The sequence below is a fragment of the Spodoptera frugiperda genome, chromosome 26 (genome assembly GCF_023101765.2).
Source record: "Spodoptera frugiperda isolate SF20-4 chromosome 26, AGI-APGP_CSIRO_Sfru_2.0, whole genome shotgun sequence".
Taxonomy (NCBI): Eukaryota; Metazoa; Arthropoda; class Insecta; order Lepidoptera; family Noctuidae; genus Spodoptera; species Spodoptera frugiperda.
In genome coordinates, this window is record NC_064237.1 from 9,063,974 (window position 1) to 9,087,376 (window position 23,403).

The 23,403-nt window shown below is 36.4% G+C and overlaps 1 protein-coding gene across 1 annotated transcript in view; it reads left to right on the forward strand.

Moving 5' to 3' along the window:
* The first annotated feature begins 8,167 nt into the window (after positions 1 to 8,167).
* Positions 8,168 to 23,403, forward strand: part of LOC126912554 (uncharacterized) — a 47,123-nt gene continuing 31,887 nt past the window's right edge. Inside the window, exons 1-17 of the mRNA XM_050705141.1 lie at positions 8,168 to 8,310; positions 8,557 to 8,707; positions 9,008 to 9,257; positions 9,634 to 9,737; positions 10,114 to 10,289; positions 10,798 to 10,867; positions 11,258 to 11,389; positions 11,683 to 11,893; positions 12,378 to 12,556; positions 13,642 to 13,719; positions 14,186 to 14,293; positions 16,114 to 16,255; positions 16,737 to 16,879; positions 17,242 to 17,415; positions 18,845 to 19,072; positions 19,840 to 19,941; positions 21,587 to 21,748. Of these exons, the coding sequence (XP_050561098.1) occupies positions 8,252 to 8,310; positions 8,557 to 8,707; positions 9,008 to 9,257; positions 9,634 to 9,737; positions 10,114 to 10,289; positions 10,798 to 10,867; positions 11,258 to 11,389; positions 11,683 to 11,893; positions 12,378 to 12,556; positions 13,642 to 13,719; positions 14,186 to 14,293; positions 16,114 to 16,255; positions 16,737 to 16,879; positions 17,242 to 17,415; positions 18,845 to 19,072; positions 19,840 to 19,941; positions 21,587 to 21,748 (2,469 nt within the window). The 5' untranslated portion in view covers positions 8,168 to 8,251. The remainder of the gene's footprint in view (positions 8,311 to 8,556; positions 8,708 to 9,007; positions 9,258 to 9,633; positions 9,738 to 10,113; positions 10,290 to 10,797; positions 10,868 to 11,257; positions 11,390 to 11,682; positions 11,894 to 12,377; positions 12,557 to 13,641; positions 13,720 to 14,185; positions 14,294 to 16,113; positions 16,256 to 16,736; positions 16,880 to 17,241; positions 17,416 to 18,844; positions 19,073 to 19,839; positions 19,942 to 21,586; positions 21,749 to 23,403) is intronic.

A 23,403-nucleotide genomic window follows, 5' to 3' on the forward strand; every position in this document is an offset into this window, starting at 1 on the left:
CTTTCAGCGTTTAATGGTTTGTGACTTTGTCCTCGGATTTACTAGAACTAATTTCGCAGTCCAAAGTTGGTTCTCTAGGGTGTTACGTTTACTTTTACTTTCACTTGTTGATGGTATTATGTTCGCATGTGTGCGCCAAATGGTTCTCTGTGCACCCTAATCAGGGGAGTGACGAAGTTTTTGAGGCTTTCGTATGATGTGCTCAAAGATCGTGTGTATGATTAAAATTTAAGCAATTTTACTTTGTGTCGCTTTGCTTTTTGTTTATGTGCGAAAATAAATTAAGTAGGCTTGTAGAATAGCATCCTGTATTTTCTAAAGGTTGGGAGATGTTGTCATGATATCATGTTACTATAGGATACTATTTGGGCTGGAAAACTTCGTTCTGCCTCAAACATCTTTTTCTTACCCTTTCAACCTTCTCTGGACTTTCACAAACAATTAACACTATTAGCCAAATCGGTCCAGTCCAGTATGTGTGTTTGTATGTTTGTAATTAGTTAAACCTACATAGTAACGTTTAATTCAATCCGCAAATAATGTGAAAAGCAGGCAAAACCGTATAAACAAAATAAACGTTTCGCAGCTCGTGAGGGACTTGAACCCCCGACCACCTCGTTAGATTTTTGTTTAACCGGGCGCTCTAACCGCTGAGCTAACGAGCCGATACTAAAATGAATGAAATAAGAGAACCGATTCGAGTTCGTGACGTCATCGGATGCAAAATGTGTACCTACGTACTTACCACGCTATGATGCATAGTATTTACAATCACAATGTCAGGTCATTTACCTTTTACATACTTAAAAAAATAAATACATAAGACTACCAGGGTTGGCGCGGTGGCTACGCTACTGGCTGCAGTGCAACGTGTAGCGGTTGTCGATTCCCACATGGAACAACTCTGTGTGATCCACAAATTGTTGTTTCGGGTCTGGGTGTCAAGGGCATGTGAACTTGTATGCTTGTAAACGCACCCACGACACAGGAGAAAAACCTAGTGTGGGGCAACGTTTTACAAAAAGAAAGAAAATGTTCAATGTTTTCCTTATGAAAGACAACCCCTACAAGAGTGAAATCATAAAAAAATCCCCACATCTTTGCTTATATGTACCTGTGACTGGCACCGGTGATAGAATCGTATGAAAGCCCGAACTATTGGTACCGGCCCGAAAGTTAGTCGGCCAGTTATATTCGGCTTTATACATAATTGTGTTTATTAACCCTGTCTGGTATACTCTCATAGATATAACTACCGAGTTATGGTTTCCTTTGAGAATTCATCGATTTTCTTGCCACGTACCATATTGTACATACTAGTGATATCCCAAGCTTTTAGCAAAGGGGCATTAAATCATTATTTCCCTTCATTGTCATGTCCAATAATCCCACTGCTTTTTATTTGAACAATGCATCATGAGTTGAGTTTTTAGGAGGGAAATTCATCCAAAGTCTTCTCCCGCCTTGAGCGAGAGGGAGTGTGACTAAAAACTACTTCGTTCCTACTCCTGCTTTTCGAGCTGGGGCTCCTAAAACAGAAAGTCATCGTAAAATTTAAGCAGTCGGGACCCATTCTTAATATAAAGACTTTGTGAAGGCACATACGGCTGGCTTTCTTGAATGGGTCCCGATAGGTATCTAGAGTACATTTTTTTAAGTTTTATGTATATTTTTTAGTTTTGATATATCCAGTGTCACTCCCAAGTAAATACGAATCCAACAACACCTCTCAAGTCAAAATCCATCAAGCCGTTTAGGCTAGAAAGTGAAAATATTCGAATTTAGCGCAAAAATCCGCCACTTTGTTTTTTTTTATTTTGATATATCCAGTGTCACTCTCACAGTAAATACGAATCTAACGACACTTCTCAAGTCAAAATCCATCAAGCCGTTTAGGCTAGAGAGTGAGAAATATTCGAATTTGGCGCCATCAATCCGCCATTTTGTTTTTTATTATTTTGATATATCCAGTGTCACTCTCACAGTAAATACGAATCTAACGACACCTCTCAAGTCAAAATCCATCAAGTCGTTTAGGCAAGAGAGTGAGGGGATTCGAATTTGGCGCCACTTAAAATCCGCCATTTTATTTTTTTATTATTTTGATATATCCAGTGTCACTCTCACAGTAAATTGAATCTAACGACACCTCTCAAGTCAAAATCCATCAAGCCGTTTAGGCTGCAGAGCGTGCCAAACAATTATACATACCTACATACATACATACACTCGAAAAACATAACCCTCCTTCTGGCGCAGTCGGGTAAAAACTACTTCGTTCCTACTCCTGCTTTTCGAGCTGGGGCTCCGGTAAACCCGATAGGCAGTCCGCAACTCCAGATCAAGCATCAGCCCTACTGGGCTCCGTCTATGGTGGTCTAATGGGAGTTGATACTGTTCAAACTCATAGTCACAGATAGGTATCTAGAGTACATACATGTATAGTTATATAGTATATAGATATGTAGTTTTGTTGGACTGTAAAATAACTTATAAGATTTAACATGTACCTTTTAATTATCAAAAAAAATAAATATATAAAAGTGAATAAAATAAAAGGCTTAAGCAAACATATATGTACTGATATATTTTTATTTGAAGAATTTTACGATCGCTACTTCAATGTTTAGGCTTTCACATTGAAGTGCCTACCTACCATAAAATACAAATTCCAATAAATACGTAAGTCGTGTATAAGAAATAATACACAAGCTACTCGAGACAGTAACAAGCGAAACAAATCAAAATGCTTTTCGATTTTTATTTCCAACATTAAATTGTGATCGATACCAGGGGCTTTATTTGAGGGCACTTACACCGAAGTCGCCATTGAAATCTAGTTCATTTGTTCTGAATGAGCTCCGTTTGTGGGATCTACGTCACGAACACAGTTGTTCACTGAACTAAAGTAATTAGAAGTCGCATTTCACCTAAAATACGTCACAGAATGCCAATGGACTTGAGCTTTATTGAAAAGTGGACTCTTGGACGCCGAGTTACAGTATTATATTCAATGTAGTGTTTAATGAAGAATGTTTATAGTTTGTTGTGGTGATTCATTGCACTGTCACTCGATATTAGGTATGCATGTTGATAAAAGGTGTTCTATTGATAATAATTGTATTATCTTTTATATTGATGATTATATTCTAGAATTTACATCATTATCACTTACCTACTGTGTACTGTGTACATACGTGAGTACCTACTAGTCTTAATGCGGCTAATTATTATGCATATAAGGTTATCAGTCAGTTGATCGATAAAAAAGTAAAGAATCGATTTCCCAAACATGACATAGGTACGTTTAAGTGTGGGACAGCCATGCTTCGGCACGATTGGGCCGGCTCACAGAAAACCAACGTGAAACAACGCTTGCGTTGTGTAAGTGAGGATACCGGAAGCCCAATTAAAGAACCCGCTTTCCCAATCTTCCCAAGTCCCGATTCCCCAACAAACCTTAAATTTCTATCGGCCACTATTTCACCAAAAGGCCGGCAACGCACTTGTAACGCCTCTGGTGTTTTGGGTGTCCATTTCAGTCCATTGGGTATCAGGTGATTCGTCTGCTCGTTTGCCCGCCTATACCATAAAAAATGTACATTATTTTTCTGATAAATACAATTATAATAAGGTAATATTTATTCTATTTTATTTACCACTAAAAATAAATACAAAAGATTATATAACAGAGTTAGTTACGAGACAATATCCCTTCCAGGAAATAAGTCAGTCTTGTAACAAAATCCGGTGCAAATGGGTGGTCGGTAGTAGCGGTATTGCGTTACCCAGGCGACAGGGGATGGCCATTTCCTCGAGTCGGGCGCTAACTCAATCACCACTCCAACGATTTTTCCCCTCGGGTTCCCTTGCAGGCGGGCGGACGTGACCGAACCACGCTGATGACTGCCTAACTAAGTTCACTTCAATTTAACGTACTTTCTTGCTTTCATCTTTGTCCGCGAGCCACGTTTCAGGTGGCTCTCTGATTCTCGCTTTGTTTAAAAAAGACTTCTTACTGATACTATAGATTTATTTCGTTCAGTGGTATAAGAATGTCGGAGGCCAATTCTGTTATGCGATCCCTATAATTTTAACAAATTTTCTTTGACGATAAGAATATGTATTTCATAATGTAGAAAAGCTGTACTAGTTTCGAGTCACAGAGGGACTCTTCATCATGAGCAGCGAGCGCAGACGCGGCGACGTCGCGTAGCCTACTGTAGAACTTTCTCTCACGATAGTTATTATAAAAATTACTAAAACTTGACGGATAAAGCATACTTACATTAAAATATTATAAAAGTTTTAGTTTACACTATTTAGTAAATAGATACGCAACTATGAGATAATTTAGGTACGTGGGAAGAAAATCGATGAAATCTCAAAGGACACCATAACTCGGTATATCTATGCGCGTATACCAGACAGAGTTAATAAACACAATTATGTATAAAGGCGAATATAACTGGCCGTCTAACTTTCGCGCCGGTACCAATAGTTCGGATTTTCATACGATTCTATCACCGGTACCAGTTATACATATAAGCAACGAAGTGGGAGATTTCTTTTTAATGATTTCCCTATTGTAGGGCTGTTCTTTTATAAGGAAAACGTTGTACATTTCTTATTCAGTCTACAAAAAGTGAATGACGTGTCATTGTGTTAGTCAATACTATACGTCATAATGGTAGGTACGTTTTTGCAGCTGCTGACGTCACGCACTCGATTCTGATGTCCAAATTCATGCTTTATAACATCGGCTCGTTAGCTCAGCGGTTAGAGCGCCCGGTTAAACACAAATCTAACGAGGTGGTCGGGGGTTCAAGTCCCTCACGAGCTGCAAAACGATTTTTTGTTTTTGTATATTTTTGAGACATTTTGGTGTGTTATTTGGTATAATATCGAGTTGTTAGCTGAGCGTAGATCTATTCCTGAGCTGCGGGCTACCTAGTGGGTTTACCGGGGCTCCGGCTCGAAAAGCAGGAGTGGGAACGGAGTGGTTTTTAGTGAGTAAGAGTCTGACACTCCCTCTCGCCTCGCCCAAGGCGGAGAAGTCATTGGATGAATTTCCTTCCTAAAAAAAGCGTCTAATAAAAGATACAGATATTATAATGTAAGGAACAACAAGGTTACAAAGACATAGGGGTCAGCCCCGAGTGGACTAGTTATTCATATTACCTATGAGCAACCGGTCCAGCGTGGTCCATCGTCAGCCACATCATCAGTTACCACCAGGCGAGTTGGTGGCCGGATGCACTCCTTTATAGGATACTTTATAGTATAAAAAAAAAAATGTAAATCATTAGTTTCGGATGCAATCTCTGTTTATAAAAAAAACCTCTTATTGACATCGAGAGATACATTAATTCAACAGAATAAAAGAAATATCAGATGCAAATTCTACTAGGTTACACATTATTAAATTGATTTTCTTTGAAGGGGATTAATTTACATGCTTTCAACAGAAGCCACGCGGATATTCATTGACATTGTTTTTTTCTTTCGATTTTATACAAATTTTACAAAACTGTTGTCTATCATTCTGCTATTGAAACCACTATACTGTTTATTAGTGTTTCATATGTGTGTGTGTATAATAATATGCTTTATGCTATGCCCTACTGGGTCCATATAGTTTCTAATATATTGATTTAACTTTATAAGATAACACCTGTATAACATATGGAATGCAAATAAAGAATTGTGTATTGACTGTTAAGTAATAGACCGCTTCCTCACTCTTTTTGTATCATTAACCTCTTGTCTGTCGGTATATAGGAGAAACAATAGACAACACATTGTGTTTCCAGATCTGCGTTCAACGGGATAAACATCTTTTAAGTCTTTGACTGCCAATAAAAAACTGTTGAAGGCATATCCTCCGCTAACGTCGCGTCGGTCACCGGTGACCACCACGGCGTTCAATGTGTTAAATAGAGTCATAATTAAGGAGCTAACAACATCACATTTTTTAATAAAAAAACATTAAACTGAGTACTTGAGTATGTTGTGCTATAAAACTCCATTCATTCATTCATTATTCAAAGAAGTAGCAATGAGTTAATTAAAGCGACATTTGTGAGTTATTATTGTCCCAGTGACAAAGTATAAAGGAAGTTAGCTCGGCAAAGGTGTGCAGTTAAAGGCAGCTCGAACATTGCTAATTAGAAGTGGTGCCGCGCGGCGCAATGCACAAAGTTACTGCCTGCCATACTGCTGCTGCACTTTACTCAGAAAAAAATTTCCGCCGCGACTACTGAGGGCAATGCCGACGTTTGCGTCTTTTTGTTCGAACTAGCTAGTTATGTGTGACATACGAGCTTAAAAAGTAAACAACATGGGATATTATATTTAAATGTGTAAGTATTTTTGTAGTTATAATTTAATAGTTGTGGTTAATTGTAGTGTGCAACGTAGATACCATATTAATAAGATTGATTATAAAAAAAAAACTAATTGTATGACAAGGGCACGGACCAAGAGTCTGTGGAGAACAAACGTAAATAAAATATAAAAAAAACATGGGATATTATTAAAGTACACTTTAATGGATATATTTTAAAGGAACTCATGCGCTCTTTAAGCCTTTTTATTGTACGCAATGAATAATTGTATTGTTTGGCTAGAGGATAGAGGGACGATCCTCATCATTGAAGGACCCTTTATTTATAAGATTAGTTCACTATTAAACGATAAATACTAGTATATTTAATTTGGTGGGCAATTTGATGTATCTTCCATTTAAATTGTGATAAAAATGGGTACACTTAAGTAACACTGCTAAAATAAACTTAATTGCCAGTGTTAAAAAAACCTTATAATGTGTTTCAGTAAAAAGTCACTGTACAAAACTTTCACGTCACAATAAATCTGGAAATCGTGTTCAAAAGTTTCGATATTTTAGTACGTTCAGTATATCGCGAGTGTATATTTTAATTTTGATGGAGCCAGGTGTTGCTCGTATAACTTTATGACCGTGTGTTCCTAGTATTTCGTACTCTACAGCTATGCCCTGCCTTTCACGTTACCTTTTAGCTTTTACATTGTGAAATTGGTGTTGTTCTCGTTAATAAACTTTTTCTTTGTGATCCGTTCACTTTGGTATGTTATAAGGACATAGTTTCGATAGTTTAGTTTTTCACTGGAAATATTTGGCTATTTAAGGCAGGTTATCATGTTAAAGTATTGTACCCTTAAAAGGAAAATGTCCATCTAAGAATTTTATACCCACGCAAGTAATTTTTCACGTCAAGTTTTTCATTACGCGTATCGTTTTTCTGAGCATACCATTACAGTAAGTTTTATTATGACAACATCATGAGAACGGCTAAGTCATGAGTGTATACAACGTTGCCTGAAAACGGGACGTAGTGTGGGTTATTGCATATTGCGATGAAAAATGTTTTCATAAAAATCTCACCGAGTTCGCTCAGCGGCGCTCACTGATCTTTTAATCTCTTAATTACATGAGGGCAGAATACGCGGGGATTTCACCAAAAATAACCATGCAAAATGGATGGTTACTCCCGCCCCGCGCGCACCTCGTGAATATGAATTATTCTTTCGTAGCTACAGCTTGGACGCATATTTACATTTTATATGAGTGCCTACGACGCTCAGCGTGCCCATTTCACTGGGTTAGCGTTTTTGTTGCGCTACGGTTCGCGGATTTTTCGTGAGCGGTATCGTTTTTATTCTATTTCTGGCACGATTCGTCATCAATCCCGTTCACACAGAAGAGGGGTATATTTTCCGGGGCCATTTTCACACGTCGATTGGAAATCCCAATATGCGGTTTTATTGTAAATCCATAGCTGAAGACTTCGGCACTTGCTACGCGGAATCGGCTTATTACAATAAATGCCTGCTTAAGGTTTCTCAAAGCTACCTTTGTAACGAACATCTCTGTGAACGAAGCAGTTCGCAGTAAAATTTCAATATCCGCCAAAATATGGCATTTCATTTGGCTCCCTCTGAAATGCCAAGACGGGATATAAAAATGTAATGGGTTTCTTTCTAATTATTTATGTTCCTAATAGAATGGGCCTCTCTTTGATATTAAACCTATAAACCAGTATATTTTTTCCTGCCTGGCCTTCCATAAAAAGCTTCTTTTATAGGCCTTGCAATAAAGAAACATTTTTTTCAAATATCAAAACGAATGAAAACAGGTTGGCTAAGTATGAGTTGTTTGTTGATTTAATGGGGGGAATGTTGAATGTTTTAACTTTTAATAAAAGTCGCGATAATGTACGGCCGAATGCATAGGAGTGTGAGCGAGCCTTCCATTGGCACTGTAGGAAACGCGTAAGTAGATACTGAATTAGAACTAAGATTCGGTTCATATATGACGGAACATATGCGTCGCGTATTCTCGCGTACCGCCAGAACGGATAAATGTATACACAAACACTTGACCGTTCACACTCAACCAATACGATACGTCAGTGCAACCGATGATACGCTCGACGTATTTTACGTCAGATATGAACAGACCCTAGATGATGCATGTTAAAATTAATAATAATATGATAATGTTGTCTCTATTACCAGGACTGTAGACACAATCGTAACAGACAAAAATGACAACTACAATGCGAAGAAGCCGAGGAAAAATAAAGTCTATGGGAAATTCCTATGGGAAGGACGTTTCAAACGCTTTACTAATGCTATTATAATGACCGCTTGGAATCAGCGGTTCCAGGTATAAGTACTACACATAACATAATTGACATCCTAAACTGATTTTGTTGAAATCATTTTTGTAGACAGCGGATTCACAATTTAATTACTGAAATAAAAATATCCTCTACGTACGTACATACGTATGTCAGACATTTAAAATCAATTCAATTCGTTTTTGCGTGAAAAAATAACAAACATCTGCATGAACTTTCATATTCATATTATTAGTACTAAATAGTTTTATAAACCTTAAAAAAATATGGAGGCATGACAACGCTAGATTTATCTAAGTCTAAAAATACTTTCTTTTTTCTTTCAGGCGCTGGTTCTTTTATCAGTAGTATACGTATTTTTGATACACTTCATCCTCGCTTTCTACTTAGACGACACAGAATACCTCATACTGGAACTATCTATAATTGTAGCTGATCTTATATTCGTATTGGACGTAGTAGTTCATCTCCTGCACAGCTATTGGTCACTGGTCCGACTTCACGTTAGAATATACCGGAGGAACACGTTCTCATTGGCTTATGATTTGCTTTCGCTTATGCCTTTAAGTTTGATATGTAAGTTTTATTAGTATAATTTATTTCATGTTGGATTTTGGTTAAATGTTAAAATGTACAAATCATGATCGAGTTGTCGCTCTTGTTAAGCAAACTGTAACTAAGTTTAGTTTATCGAAATTCTGAATAATGAACAGTGGCTTTTTTTGGAGGGGGAAAATCATCAAATTACTTCTCCCGCCTTGGATGCTTGATGCATGAGATAGAGGCGTAACTTGTTTTAGTTTTGGGTTTAATAACATACGTGACGTAAAATATATGTAGCATTTAATATGTATGATATTATAAGGTTTAGGTTTAGGAACTTTGAGTATTTTTTATGTTTACTACTACTTTAATAATTTAGTTTATCAAAGTCAGTATACTTCATTCACAGTTAAGGGAATACCTGGTTACGAGAACTATGTGTTAGCTGGCAGGTGGTTGCAGATCGGACGAATTTACAGACTATTCGTGTTCTTTCAAGATATAAACGAACATGTAAGTATTTGATAAATTAAGCGATTATATTGGACGACCTGATTATGATCGCAGGGAGCCGCTGGATGCAGCCGGCCTATCTGGAAGTCATTGGGGGAAGCGTACGTTCAGCAGTAGACGTCCTGTGACTGATATGATAATGATGATTAGTGGAAATAATAAATTTTGCACATATATGACATTTTGTTGATTTTTGTTAAATTTTTATACTCATACTTTCCAGATTTGGTGTAAGTGTCGCTAGTCGGTTTTATAAGCTCATCAGAATCAGTTTTATTGTAGTCCTAATCTATTATACTTATACCCTTAGCTTAGCACAGGGATTATAGTAAACCTTCTTTAGAATCCTTTTCTAATGATACTTGTGTTTCCACAGATGCGTAAATCACGTCGCATATTATTCTTTAGTGAACAGACCATAGCTGTAACGTTGATTCTACACGCTTCTACTTGTATTTGGTATGCTCTGAACAAGTTACCACAAATGGAACACCCTTGGCATAATCTTGGATATCCACAGCATGTACATTCAAGGAGATTGAGGTTCTTTACGTATGTATAAGTTTAACTACTCATTTCTGCCAAATTCTTTTATTCGATTTTTAACTTTATTTTAATGATGATGATATAAAATTGAAAACACACTGCAGCTGTGCTGTACACTATACCTATATTGAAAATGAACGTTAAACGTTATGGTAAATGATTGGTAAGATTTGTTCTTATAATGCTAAGGGTTATTTATACATCGGTAAACTAGCAGACAGACCACTCGATGGTAAGCAATCGGTATTGTCAATGGACACCCGCAACACCAGTGGAGTTAACACGTTAACCGCCACGTCGGTCACTTGTGTCCGACGCTTAGCGGAGGATTTGGCTTTAACGCTTTGTTTTCGGCAGTTAACACTTTAAATTGATGTTTGTGAACGTACCCACAAATCAGGAGAAAATTCTAGTGTGGGGCAACGTTTTAAAAAAATAATTACTGACTTCATAATATCACAATATCCTTTTTTTATAATGTTGTCGTGATATTTCAATCTTTTTCTTTTTATAGCTACAAAACATGTTGGTACTACTGCACTTGTCGATTCTTCAACGTCACATTTGGAGATTCATTTCCTACGGTAATATTTTTGTGTATCTGTTACTATGATACCTCGAAATAAGTAAATCCTAAGATTTTCTAATAAGGGCTGGTAAATGTTAAACAATATTGGGCTACTAACGTGTCTAGGTGTCGCTTTGGTTACCAGTTCAAGCAAAAGATTTTCCAAGAAATATGTATTATACTTGGAGTTTTAAGTACATACTTAATTTGAATGACGCTTACTTTTTACTTTATTATATATCGTCACGCCCTTTTAACCCCGAAGGGGTAGGTAGAGGTGCACATTATGGCACGTAATGCACTGTACTTATGTTGTAAGTCCCGTGGTGAGGCTATTGCCATATACTGGGCACATTTACAGACTTCGAGTGAGTGCGTAAATAAATGTATTTTTTTTAACTTACAGCGTAACCTGGAGAAGTGGTTGACAACAGCGCTGATGTTAGCCGGTTACGTGTTCTTTCGGTTTCGGTTTATAGGCACCCTCTCATGGGAACTTGTCCTTGAAAACACTAGAAGAGCACAATTCGTCGATAAGGTGATCTCTATGCCATAATATGTATAGAGTCCATTTTCATATAAACAACAGTAAAGTCCTTAACAATAAATTAATTATGTATTAATACAGGCAATGATTATGTAAATCGAACAATATTGCCTTTACTCATTTTCGAAAACATTGATAAATAACATATTAATATGTGAAAACAGTTGAAAATTAATAAATAATTCATTAAAAAGCTCAACATCAATATTCATGATCCGATTGTAGAGTTTTTAATCTTTATGAATAATTGGCGGTAAATTCGAATCGAAATAATTTAATTTCAGTACCATCACATGATGAAGTATCTAAAGTTTACTATGGCGCCATCTTGGCTCGTCGAACAGTGTAAGAACTACAAGCTTCAGCTGTGGCAGATGAAGTCGGGGATACTGAGATCGGACCAACTACAGAAACTGCCGCTGCCATTACAGATGGAACTAATCTTCGACATTAACGTCGGGAATTTCCATAACTCCATGCTATTTAGAGAGACTCGTTAGTGTAATTTGTGCTATATCTTCAATCTATAACAGAATAACTTTATAATAGGAGCGTCGAAGTTTGCATTGAATTCAATACCTTTGTAAATTCAGTGGAAGTTGGTAAAAACGGAGGCGTTTACTTTGTAGCTCTTGATAATGATATTGTATAGGATGGAAGTTTTCGTTAATTAAGAGCTGCTTCGTGCACATTTTATTAAAGTTCGTTAGTCTTCTATTGTTGGTATTAAGTGGAACATTCTTGAGGGGGAAAATCCTTGAGGATTTTAGACCTTGGAGAGGGTTTTAGTTGTTGTATGTTTTTGTTAAGCGGATGTTATTCGTTGTATCGTTGAAGTTGATTGATGAATATTGCCAAGCTGTTACTTACTGCCTATATAATTTCGTCGTTAATCATTGTAGTTATTTTTTAAAGCTGCTAATAAGTAAGGCTGCTGTAAAGAAAAACTATTTTTAACACAATTTTTCCCAATTTATAGAGGAATCCTTTATGCGTCAAATCTCTCTACTGATGCGACACGAGTTGTATTTGGCTGGACAGCACATCTGGAGCCAGGGTGTTGTGAAGAATGGCATGATCTGCATCAAGAGAGGTGTCATAGAAATGTTGTCTGACGAAGATGACGAGAGTCCGATGATTGCTTTCAGAGATGGCACGGTAAGATTTATCTAATGCACTTAGTTTTAAGATTTATCTTGACTGGGTCCTGATTCTCTAGTTACATCAGGATGAATAACCTGTATAACTCCTTTGATTTTGATGACGAGGGCAAATCTTCAAAAGGCGCCTTGCTTTCTGGGAATAAAAGACTAGGGAGTGTGGTTTTTTAAACTCACTAAAACTACCCCAGTGGCCACCCTCAGCACCTATAACCAGATCCTCTAATAGAGTTGCCCTGGAGAACCTGTATTACTTCTAGAAAAGTAAACTGTCCAAATGGTGAAAGATATTTTGTAATCGATTGACTAGATTCGGAACCTATTTAATGTAAACAAACAGTAAAATCTTTGCTCTATAATATTAGTATAGATGTTTGTTGAACCCAGAATTCGAAGTAAAGTTTGTCTAGGGAATTGGTATTGAAGGAAAGGTTAGATTTCTAATAATCATTATATAGGATCCAAGGACTTCTATTCTAACTGTAGCTTTGTTGATTCAACGGAACTTTACATTCTCAGAACCTTAATTATTATAAGAGAAATGTGCTGAGACTTTGCGAAAATTGTTTTGTCTGTTTTTCTACTACTACTTTATACAAGTACTTAGTACTTAGGTATCTAAGTACTTTGACCCTAGAAAATATATGCCTGATACGTTTTATAGGCTTCAGTCCATGTTTTAGCTAAGAGCTCTTTTAAAGGGTGGTTTTACTACGATTTTATTTATGGGTAACTGTCGGATAAATAAATATGGGTTGGTTGAGACGTGAGCGATAATTCTGGTACATATTATAACTGTACATAGGCTATGGTAACTGTTATCTTTAGGTTAGCTGTAAGCTTGTCTACCACTGCAGTGACAGCGAAGTTCTACATACATCATGTTTGTAAAATTCCAGAACAGAAGTAAAATCCAACTGCAATTTCATAATTAAAGAGAAAATCTTCACTAAACAGTGAAATCCGACTTTAAGTTTCAATCCAAAAAGTCCTTTAAATAAGTTGAGTTCTAAGTACAACGGCCAGTAGCTAATGAAGGTCTTCTCTCAAGTTGGTGAGATAAGCAGTAATTATATTTTACAGGTACTCGGAGAGCTCAGCTTGTTCTATTCAATCCCATCCAAAGTTACTGTGAAGGCCGCTACGTATGTAGAACTACAGGTGAATAGGTATTACTTAATAAAATGGGTTCTTGGTATGTCTTTAGCTAAAGTTTGTATTTAAGGTAGCCTATGGTCTACGTTTGTCATAGATATGCGATCAGAATCAAACGCTATGCTATAATATATGTAAAGAGGCTGTTCCTAATGATAGTTAGAATAAGATTTTTATAATTTTAATATGTAATTTCCACGTGGCTTCTTTTGCCGGCGGTGGGTTGGAAGAAGGTTTACAAAACTACTACTAATATTATTCAAGTAATGTTCAAAAATAATCGAGTAACGTTTGAAAATCAGCGTGGTTGCTCGATTGTTTTACAAGATCGTGAGTAACTTCGATTGTTTTTGAGGACGCTCAATTTTAATATTTTTTTACGAAATTTTTACTTACATTCCGGGGTTGTATGTTTATAAAGAAATTGCATACTTAAAACTAGTAAATCATTCTTAAGTTTTAAATCTCACAGGTTTTGCGCAGAACAGATTTCATGCGAGTGATTATCGAGCATCCGTCGATGTATGAATTGATAAAAAATAAAATTAATACAAGACTCAAGTCAGCGAGGACTAGACAGGTAAGAAAGTTATTTTCTCAATGGATGTAACACACACCTTAGAATTACATAGTATAAGCTTTATATTCTTCTATATATCGTGAGACATAGTAAATTGATTAAAAACACCGGCTTACTCACGATAACTAGTGAGAAATCCTCTACTAGTTTCGAGTCACAGAGGGATTCTTCTTCATAAGTAGCGTGCATGGACGCGGCCACGTCGCGGTGAATCCATATACTTACTATTGCTATTACTTGTTTGTTTGAACACGCTAATCTCGGGAACTACTGCTCCAATAAAAAAAGGTATTTTTATGTCCGATAGTCCATTTATTGAGGAAGATCATAGACTATAAAACAGCACGCAATAGGAGCCGAGCAAGTGAAACCACGCGGAAGTAGCTAGTGAAGTTATGTATGAATCAAAACTAATGATGTTATATTATGTAGTAGGTTTCTACTTGGACCATAAATAAAATAAACAGATTCAAACTAATTAAAAGACATAAGTAAGTACTATAAAACATTTCCTTAAGTGAAAAATACCTTTCCTTTAATAAAATAAGCACACACGAAACTTTAACAGGCAACATAGAATTGTCTAGAAAGTTTTGTCTGTGTAAACACTGTTTTGCAAGTCTTAAAGTTTTATCAATTAAGAAGCTAACTAACTACGGTATTTTATCAAAACGAAAAAGCGTACTTGTTTCACAATCTGGGCGGCCATTTTAAAACAGTTTACAATGTTCATTTCGAGTTCCAGTCGTAGTTCGAGGTTTTAGTTTCAGCCACAGCAGTTTGTTCAGTACGCCCACCTGAAATTCCCCAGAATAATAAAGTAGTAGTAATTTCAATATTTAAATGTTACATTATTTCAATATTACGTGAAACTTTTGCTCTTTAACGCTGGTAGTGGTATGATGCTTATTGTTGGAAATAAATGAGAATATTGGAATTTATATTGATGAAGAGTCTCTCTTCATATCAACTAATTTATATGTATATGAATCTTACCTATATTAACATATACCTACATTACATAACTATACATATAGTTTAATGTAGGTATATATATCTATATCTATATACATATATACATACATCCATATAAACCAGAGATGTCTTGCTCGGCAGTGGCATTTGCGACCACTCGACCAACGAGACAGTCAGTCACATTTAAATGTAACTCATTTACACATACATATGTGTATCTTTAATTTTGCGTCCTCAAGAGCGTGATTTCTTCATATACATAATAGTGTAATGTATTTATGTATGTAGCTACGAAGATAGACATAGGAATGACATATGTAAAATAACATCACGTTTGATTTCCCTACGGGATTAGGTAGAGGTGTAATATATGCTGACATTTCACCAGTAAGCTTGTCATGCTAATATACGACGGACCTATTTCCATAAATCCCGATTTTGGCTGCGATATTCGGACTTATAAAGCATCAACTGAGAATCAAACCAAGTTTTTCTCACAGTTAATAAACTTAAATCGATTATGTGTCATTAACTTTTGATCATCTACGTTATGAGTATCATGTAATAGCGGGAGCCTATTGCCTTATACCGGACTCTATTCCAAACTCCACTTAACTAGACTTTGAATCGAAACCAAGACTCAGCAGTCGTGTATTTAACCACTTGACCAATAACTCAGCTAGTTGATGCAACGTCACACCTTTTATACCCTCAGGGACAGGCAGAGGTGCACATTACGTCACGTAATACCGCTATACTATGTACACCTACCATTCTCAATTGTGTTATAAGTCTCATGTCACCATTTGTTATGTGATATATAAATCATACTTACTTTCCTCTAGGAAGCAATAGAAAAGTACGACAAAGGTGACTCGAGGCTAATTCGAACTCGCTACCGACCTATGAAGGTGCTTAAAGACAAGTTGACTGGGGCTGAAGAGGAGGACCCTACTTTTGTGGATGACTCTCACATGTATTATAGAGGTAATATAGTTATTATGGTCCAGTGAAGAGGTTTTTGTATTGTGGAATTTGTATGAGTGGTGTTTTGTATGTATTATGTTATAAGATTATTTCAGATTAAGGAAAATAAATTAATATTTCTTATTGTTGTAAAGAGTATATGTATTCAATTTGTAAACGCGCCTAAGACACTAGACTAAACAAGAAGAAATTATAGTGAAAACAACGTTTAAAAAACTAACTAATATTTCAAATATTTTTACTAATATTTTTATGTTCGTAGCTTTCATTTTATTAATATATATTTTATATATAATCATTAATTACCATCAAAGAGCTAAATCAGTACCGTGCTGATAATCTTTGTTAAAATTTTAATACACTCCAAGTTCAATTAAAAATACATGTTTACGATATTGCTACGAAGACTTCGTAGCACTGACTACGCCGTAGCACTCTCGTAGACATTTGTTTACCTCATGCTAAGTAATTTGTTGTTTAGACGAGAATAATGAACGGCAGCCGAAGTTCACTACGGAGTTCCTTGAGCTATATCAAATGTCCAGTAACGTGACCACGATAGATGCACCTCATATATGTCTAAGATCTAACTTTCCATGGATATTGATGCCCGATACCGACTTTGTGAGTAAACACTGCATATATGTATGTATATATGTAGCTACACATATTACTGTATATTTTAGGTTACATATTAGAAATGTTCTAGTGATCAATTTTATTAAAATATACTGTTTTGTAAATAGAACAATGAAGCAATGATGTGGTAGAGATTAAATTAATTGTTCTTCACTCTTGTATAAATCATACTAATCACTTCTGTTGTTGTCAAATCATTAAATAATATCCTTTATATGTTTACGATACCACCATCCAGGAGTTGGTGTTACTTTACTGTTGATAATTCACATCAGCAACGTATTTCAGCTTCATTAGTCACGACTCTAAAAATGTACCCAAACTAACACAAACCTCCTTTATTACAGACTCAAATGTTTGACGTAGCCCATTTTCTAATCGTCCTGTACGTGTGCTTCATGTCTCCGTACTCTGCACTCCAGAACCAACACTCGGACGCTGAAAAGGTCCTCGGCACTATTGTGGTCGCAGCCTTACTGATAAACATATACATACAACTTACTACAGCTACTTATGAGAATGTAAGTATGTGATAAAGTACATAAAAATAGGCCTAATTACGCCCCTTCCCAATCTTGTCCTAATCCCCAAAAGGCGTAGTAACGCCTCTGGTGTTTCGAGTGTCCATAGGCGGTGGCGAGTGCTTACCATCAGGTGATCCGTTTGTTCATATACCGACTTATACATAAAAATATATACGTTTTGAAGAAAAATGTAAATACATGTAAACGTGATAAAAAGATATCTGATTGTGAACAATAAAGTTATATGTACTTATGTGAATATCTTATAGGAAACAAACGAAAATTCCATTGTGGTATCACTAGCATTAGGTAACAAAAATGTAATACTTATAGAATGTTTGTGACAAAATATTATAGTTTGTTGGTAAGTTGTTTGCTCTTTGGCTAAGCCTCCGTCTACAAACTTTGGAAGCGCCGCAGGCCACGTGGCGAACATATTAGTTCCCATTTAAATACGTGCTTGTAGTTGTAACGATTAAACTGAAATTTTCTTACCAATATTACTAAAATGTAAAGAACATCGTATCTTGTGTTACATAAGAAAACTACAATTACTTTAACACGTACATTGCCGCCATGACATACGCAATAACGAAAAACACAACGCACATTTCTGCTTAGAGAAAACAATAAGAATAAATATCAAAGGTTTAGGCATAGCCAGGTAATGGTTACGTTCAGAATACCCTATAAACTGTAGCAAATAAAGGCCCTGCTCGCTATTGTAGTTATTATTGTGGGACACAAAGAGCCCTGCTTGATTGGATCGACCTGCACAAAGAGCGGTTTGGTCGCGTGTACACGGTTAATTGAAATCAATTAATGACATTGTGATGTTTGATTCACGTTCGGTGTAAACGTTGATGTATGGGTTCGCTCGACTGTTATGCCTAAGCACAAAACCACGAGCACAGCCGCATCGTGACCGGGTCGTTATCCGTACGTTCTAATGTAAACTGCCGTTTCTGAACCGCACGGTAACAAAAGTTGTGTAAAAATGTAGCACGGAGTAGAACAAAACGGGCTGCAGAATGTTTGAACTGGAAAAGTAAATACAAAAGATTTTTATTGCAGTTGTTTTTTTGTTTTTATGGCGAATCTGATGAGTTAAATAAAATATGACGTTATGCAATCCGGGTTACACAGCGGGTTAACAAGCCTTATATTGCTAGCCCCCGAAGGGCTGGCAACACACTTGTGACCCCTCCGGTGTTTCGGGTGTCCATGGGCGGCAACGCTTGCTTACCATCAGGTGGTCCTGCTTATACCATTAAAAACACACAAATGTTTTACTGACTAAACAAACATTACATAATACTATCAAGAAAGACAATATATTCTAATTTATCTGAGAAATCAATACTTGTTTCCTATAGAACTGCTATCTTCTACTTGCAACGTAATCATTATTTTAAATCGTCTACAGAACGTATTCAAAGAAACGGTAAAGGATATAGCAGAAGTTAAAATGGCGTCGTTTGGTTTCTACCTGGATATTGTGTCTGTATTCCCTGTGTCTATATTCACTGATACTTTGGACCCTCAAGGGGAGACGGTGGCTGGTCAAATAGCTATGTTATTCCCGATCCTGCAAGTGTGGCATATATGGGATTATATTAACAAGTGGGCTAGGAATTTTAATAGCCATACGAAGGTACGTTTTACTTATATATCATCTGTAGATAGCAATGATATCCTTGACTAATAAGTAATTAAAAAATAAAATTTTATTTGAGACTTATTGCCGCACTCAGAGACATTTAATGATTACTGAAACTATTCCTTAGTAACGATTTTGTATCGAAAACGATGGCTGAGGACTGGGTTAAGTAATCATTAAATGATTCTGAGTACGGTGGTTATTGTTATAGCCATTATCGAACTTTTGGTCTTTCTCAATTTCTAAGCTGAGAAGTATAAAGACCTCATATTAGCTTTGTTTACGTAGTTGTAATTTAACCAAAAATAATGAAGATATATATTATTTAAACACAAGAAATTATGTTTCATTCAATTCAATGTAAAGTTTAATTAATACCTCGAGTACCAATGTTATATTCTATATGTATACCACTGAATATGTAGAACCAGTTAACAGCATATCACTTTAATCCGTTTACCTGTTAACGTAGATTGTACTCGTAGTAGTAAATTCTTGAATATATACATGTATATACATACAAACATACATATATACAGACATATATCCACATCGTCTCAGATTTCATGGAAGTAAAGACATGTATTATTAATAGTAATAGAAATTCAACTTTAATATTATTATGTCATAAGATTGAAAATTGAAGTTCTGTTCTGGCGTCTGTATAAAGTAAGGCGATGCATCATTCGATGCTCGGTACTCCATCTATACCTAATTGTCCTGTCCCAACATATTAAATACAGTTCGATTATAATTTCCAGGTGTTGATATTGTTGAAGTTTTGTCTCATATTCGTCATATTTTGCTACTGGTCGGGATGTTTTCTATATCTCTTTGCGTGTCCAAGGAAACTTTGTAGAGCTGTAAGTACGATATAGTGTATTTTTTTATAATGTAGTTTATTATTCCTTAGTGAGTGTACATGATCTCACGGTTGGCGCGGTGGCTGGGCAAGTGCTTTCGATTCCCGCACGGAGCAACTCTTTTTCGTGATCCATAAATTGTTATTGCGGGTCTGGGTGTCATATGTATCTGAAAATAGTATGTTTTTAAACGCACCCATGACACAGGAAAAATCCTAATGTTGGGCAACGTGTAAAACAATGCGTTGTGGCATTACGTGCAATAATGTTTGACTGCACGGTTGACGCGGTGGCTGGGAATAACTGCCGTGCATTTTTTTAGCGGGTTCGATTCCGAATCCGCAAAACTTATTTGTGTGATCCACAAATTGTTGTTTCGGGTCTGGGTGTCATGTGCATGTGAACTTGTATGTGTACCTCTGCCTACCTCTTCGGGGATAAAAGGCATGAGGGTTCTTTATTAGTTCTTAGTGATAAGATCGAGTAATGTTAAAAAAATCGATTGATGTAACGTTATTCGCACATGGCGTCGTATCTTGAACAAATGAGCGTATGTATATACGATGGTGTTCGAATATCGTAATGACAATAAACATCTTATATTCGTGGTGGTGCTTGCTCTTCCGAAATACAGAATATAGGTAACAGTATAGAAGACAAGCTTTGTGTGCGAATATTTCATTCTACTACTGCATGTTGCTGAGAAAAATCTGCAGTAGATACCTATTGCAGTTCAGTCAACACATTTAATGTTCCTATCCGAATATACATATATACAGTTTTGTAACGAAGTCCTATTATGCGCCCCTCGCCCTCGTTACCCGAGGATCATCTTTAAAATTCGTATTAATTAACGTTATTAAAAATGGAAAACGTTGATTAAAAGGCTATTTATATATGATACATTTATTTTTCTGGTAAATAATTCAATTTAACGATTTTATTCCAAAATGTTTATTATTCTTGTTTGAGTAAAACATTTTTTAAAAAATGAAGAAATGTAGCCTCCTACTCTATCTTCGACTATCAGTGATTTGAGTTGAATAGTAGGTAGGCTGTTAACTTACTCAGAGACATTTAATGATTATGTAAACTTAACAATGATTTTGTACCCAAAACAATTGCCTATTTTGTACTGAAAGCAATTGCCAAGGATTGGGTTAAGTAACTATTAACTTAAGGAACTATTTACTTAAGTATTATAGCTCTGACTACGGCGGCTAGCCACAATTCAGTCGCTCACAGGTTCGACTAAGTCTTATTGGGTTTTAAAACCTGGAAACTCTCAGTAATACTACGTACGTAGTGTAGAATTCTGGCGTGTATAAAAAAATATTATTGCAAATACATAATTTTTTTTTCTTTTTTTATAAACGTTGCCCCACATTAGGATTTTACTCCTGTGTCGTGGGTGCGTTATTACAAACATACAAGTTCACATGCACATGACACCCAGACCCGAAACAACAATTTGTGGATCACACAAAGAGTTGCTCCGTGCGGGAATCGAACCCACTACCCGTTGCGCGGCAGCCAGTTGCCCAGCCACCGCACCAACCGTGCAGTCATACATAAGCTCATGCCTGTCTCCCATAGGGTAGGCAGAGATGAATCACCAATTGCAACATTATCTTATCTTCCATAGAACTCCTGGATGTCGCAGTTAATATACTGGGAGACGAAGGTGTTCATGACGAATGAGGCTCGACACGAGACTCCTCTGAAGACGTCCTTCTTGTTAGGCACGTCGGTGTTCACTGGCACTGGCACCTCGGAGGTCGCACCTGGAAACCTTGACATCTTTGTAGTAAGTTAAACAATTACATGAGTATTGATTTTAGAGAGGCTCAAGTAGAAACACGCTTGTAGCTTATCTGTGTGTCCATGGGCGCACATCTCTCGTCTTCTGCGGTTTTCCCATAAAAAGAAAAGCAGAAACATAAATATGTTCATAACATCAGCTTAGACTATTCATATTATTCTTAATTTACAAAATTCCTTAGAACCTGGAGTTTTTATGAGAATAGGCATCAGTCTCTCCTGAGAAACAAATTCAGCTTATTATGACTACAACTAAGAATAGGTATCTCATTCAATAAAATAAATTGTAGAAACTACAAAAGAAATGGTTGATACTTGAGCCAAGATTAATACTTATAATGCTTTTATCCTTCGGTGAAGCGAATGAAGGTTCAAAGTTAGTTTACAAGGGAACAATATTTCTTCATTATATTATTATAAAAATAGTGCTATGAATATAAAACTTTGGCCATTTAGAAAACTAGTTCAATCTATCGTAAAACGCGATCCACAGGGACTTGGTACAAAAACACTTCATATTTTATCCAACGTATGTTTCCCATTACCGCACGCACCATAACCATATATTTTTCTCTGAAATTTTGTTCAATGCACAAAAAGTTTTATGGTGTGTTGGGTACAATTTATTATGGGCTTATGTTTTTTCCTGTGGTTTCGATCAGGTAAGATTTACTAGATATTGGAAAATATTGTTTCATTGTTATACCCTTTTATGAGTCTCCGTTGGCCGCGGTAAGTCGAAACGAACGTTCATTCTGTTCAATGTATTGGATTGAGAAATATATTAATTGTGATATTATATTTGATATTATTAAATATATTGTTTAACTGTTAAACGGAAAATGCAAAATGACTGCCGACTGCCTCGTTGGTCCAGTAGTCGCAAGTGCGACTGCCAACAAGGGGTCTCGGGTTAGACTCCCGGGTCGGGTAAAGTACTGTTGGATATTTTCATTTTTCAAAATAAGTCACAGTAATAGCACGGAGTCTGAAATTGTTATATGGCAATAGACTCACCCCTTATTACATGGGACTTATAAGACAAATGGTGACAAGGGGCTGTACATTGTATAGCGGCATTACGTGCCGTAATGTGCACCTTTGCCCACCCCTTCGAGAATAAAAAGCGTAACGTTGCGGTGCGAATGTCAAATTTGTACACTATATTAGGAAAAAATGTGTGAATTAACGGCGCATTCCAATAACCTACCTATCGGTAGATTTGCCTACCAGAGGTAGAATTTTGTCACATTTTGTATGGAGTTTATGTCAAAATTCTACCTCTGGTAGGCAAATCTACCGATACGGAGGTTATTGGAATGCGCCGTAAGTTTATTAGCTGCCACTACAATATCTGTTTTGCAACAACCACTATGTACCGTACTACAAATAGGTCGTGATATTCATAGCGGTTAGTAATACGAACACAAATATAAGCATCCTGAACTAATGAAATATTCACGGTGGAATTAGTTGTGATGCGTTTTTTACGTTTATAATTTAAATATGTCGCAAGTGAGAGTTATGACGGCAACCCGTCGACCTACGCGTTTAATTATAAATTCTAAATGTGCGCCCTGGGAATATCATGATAAGCGACGCGACACCGCCTGAGGTGTGAACTGGTGACACTTTTATAGA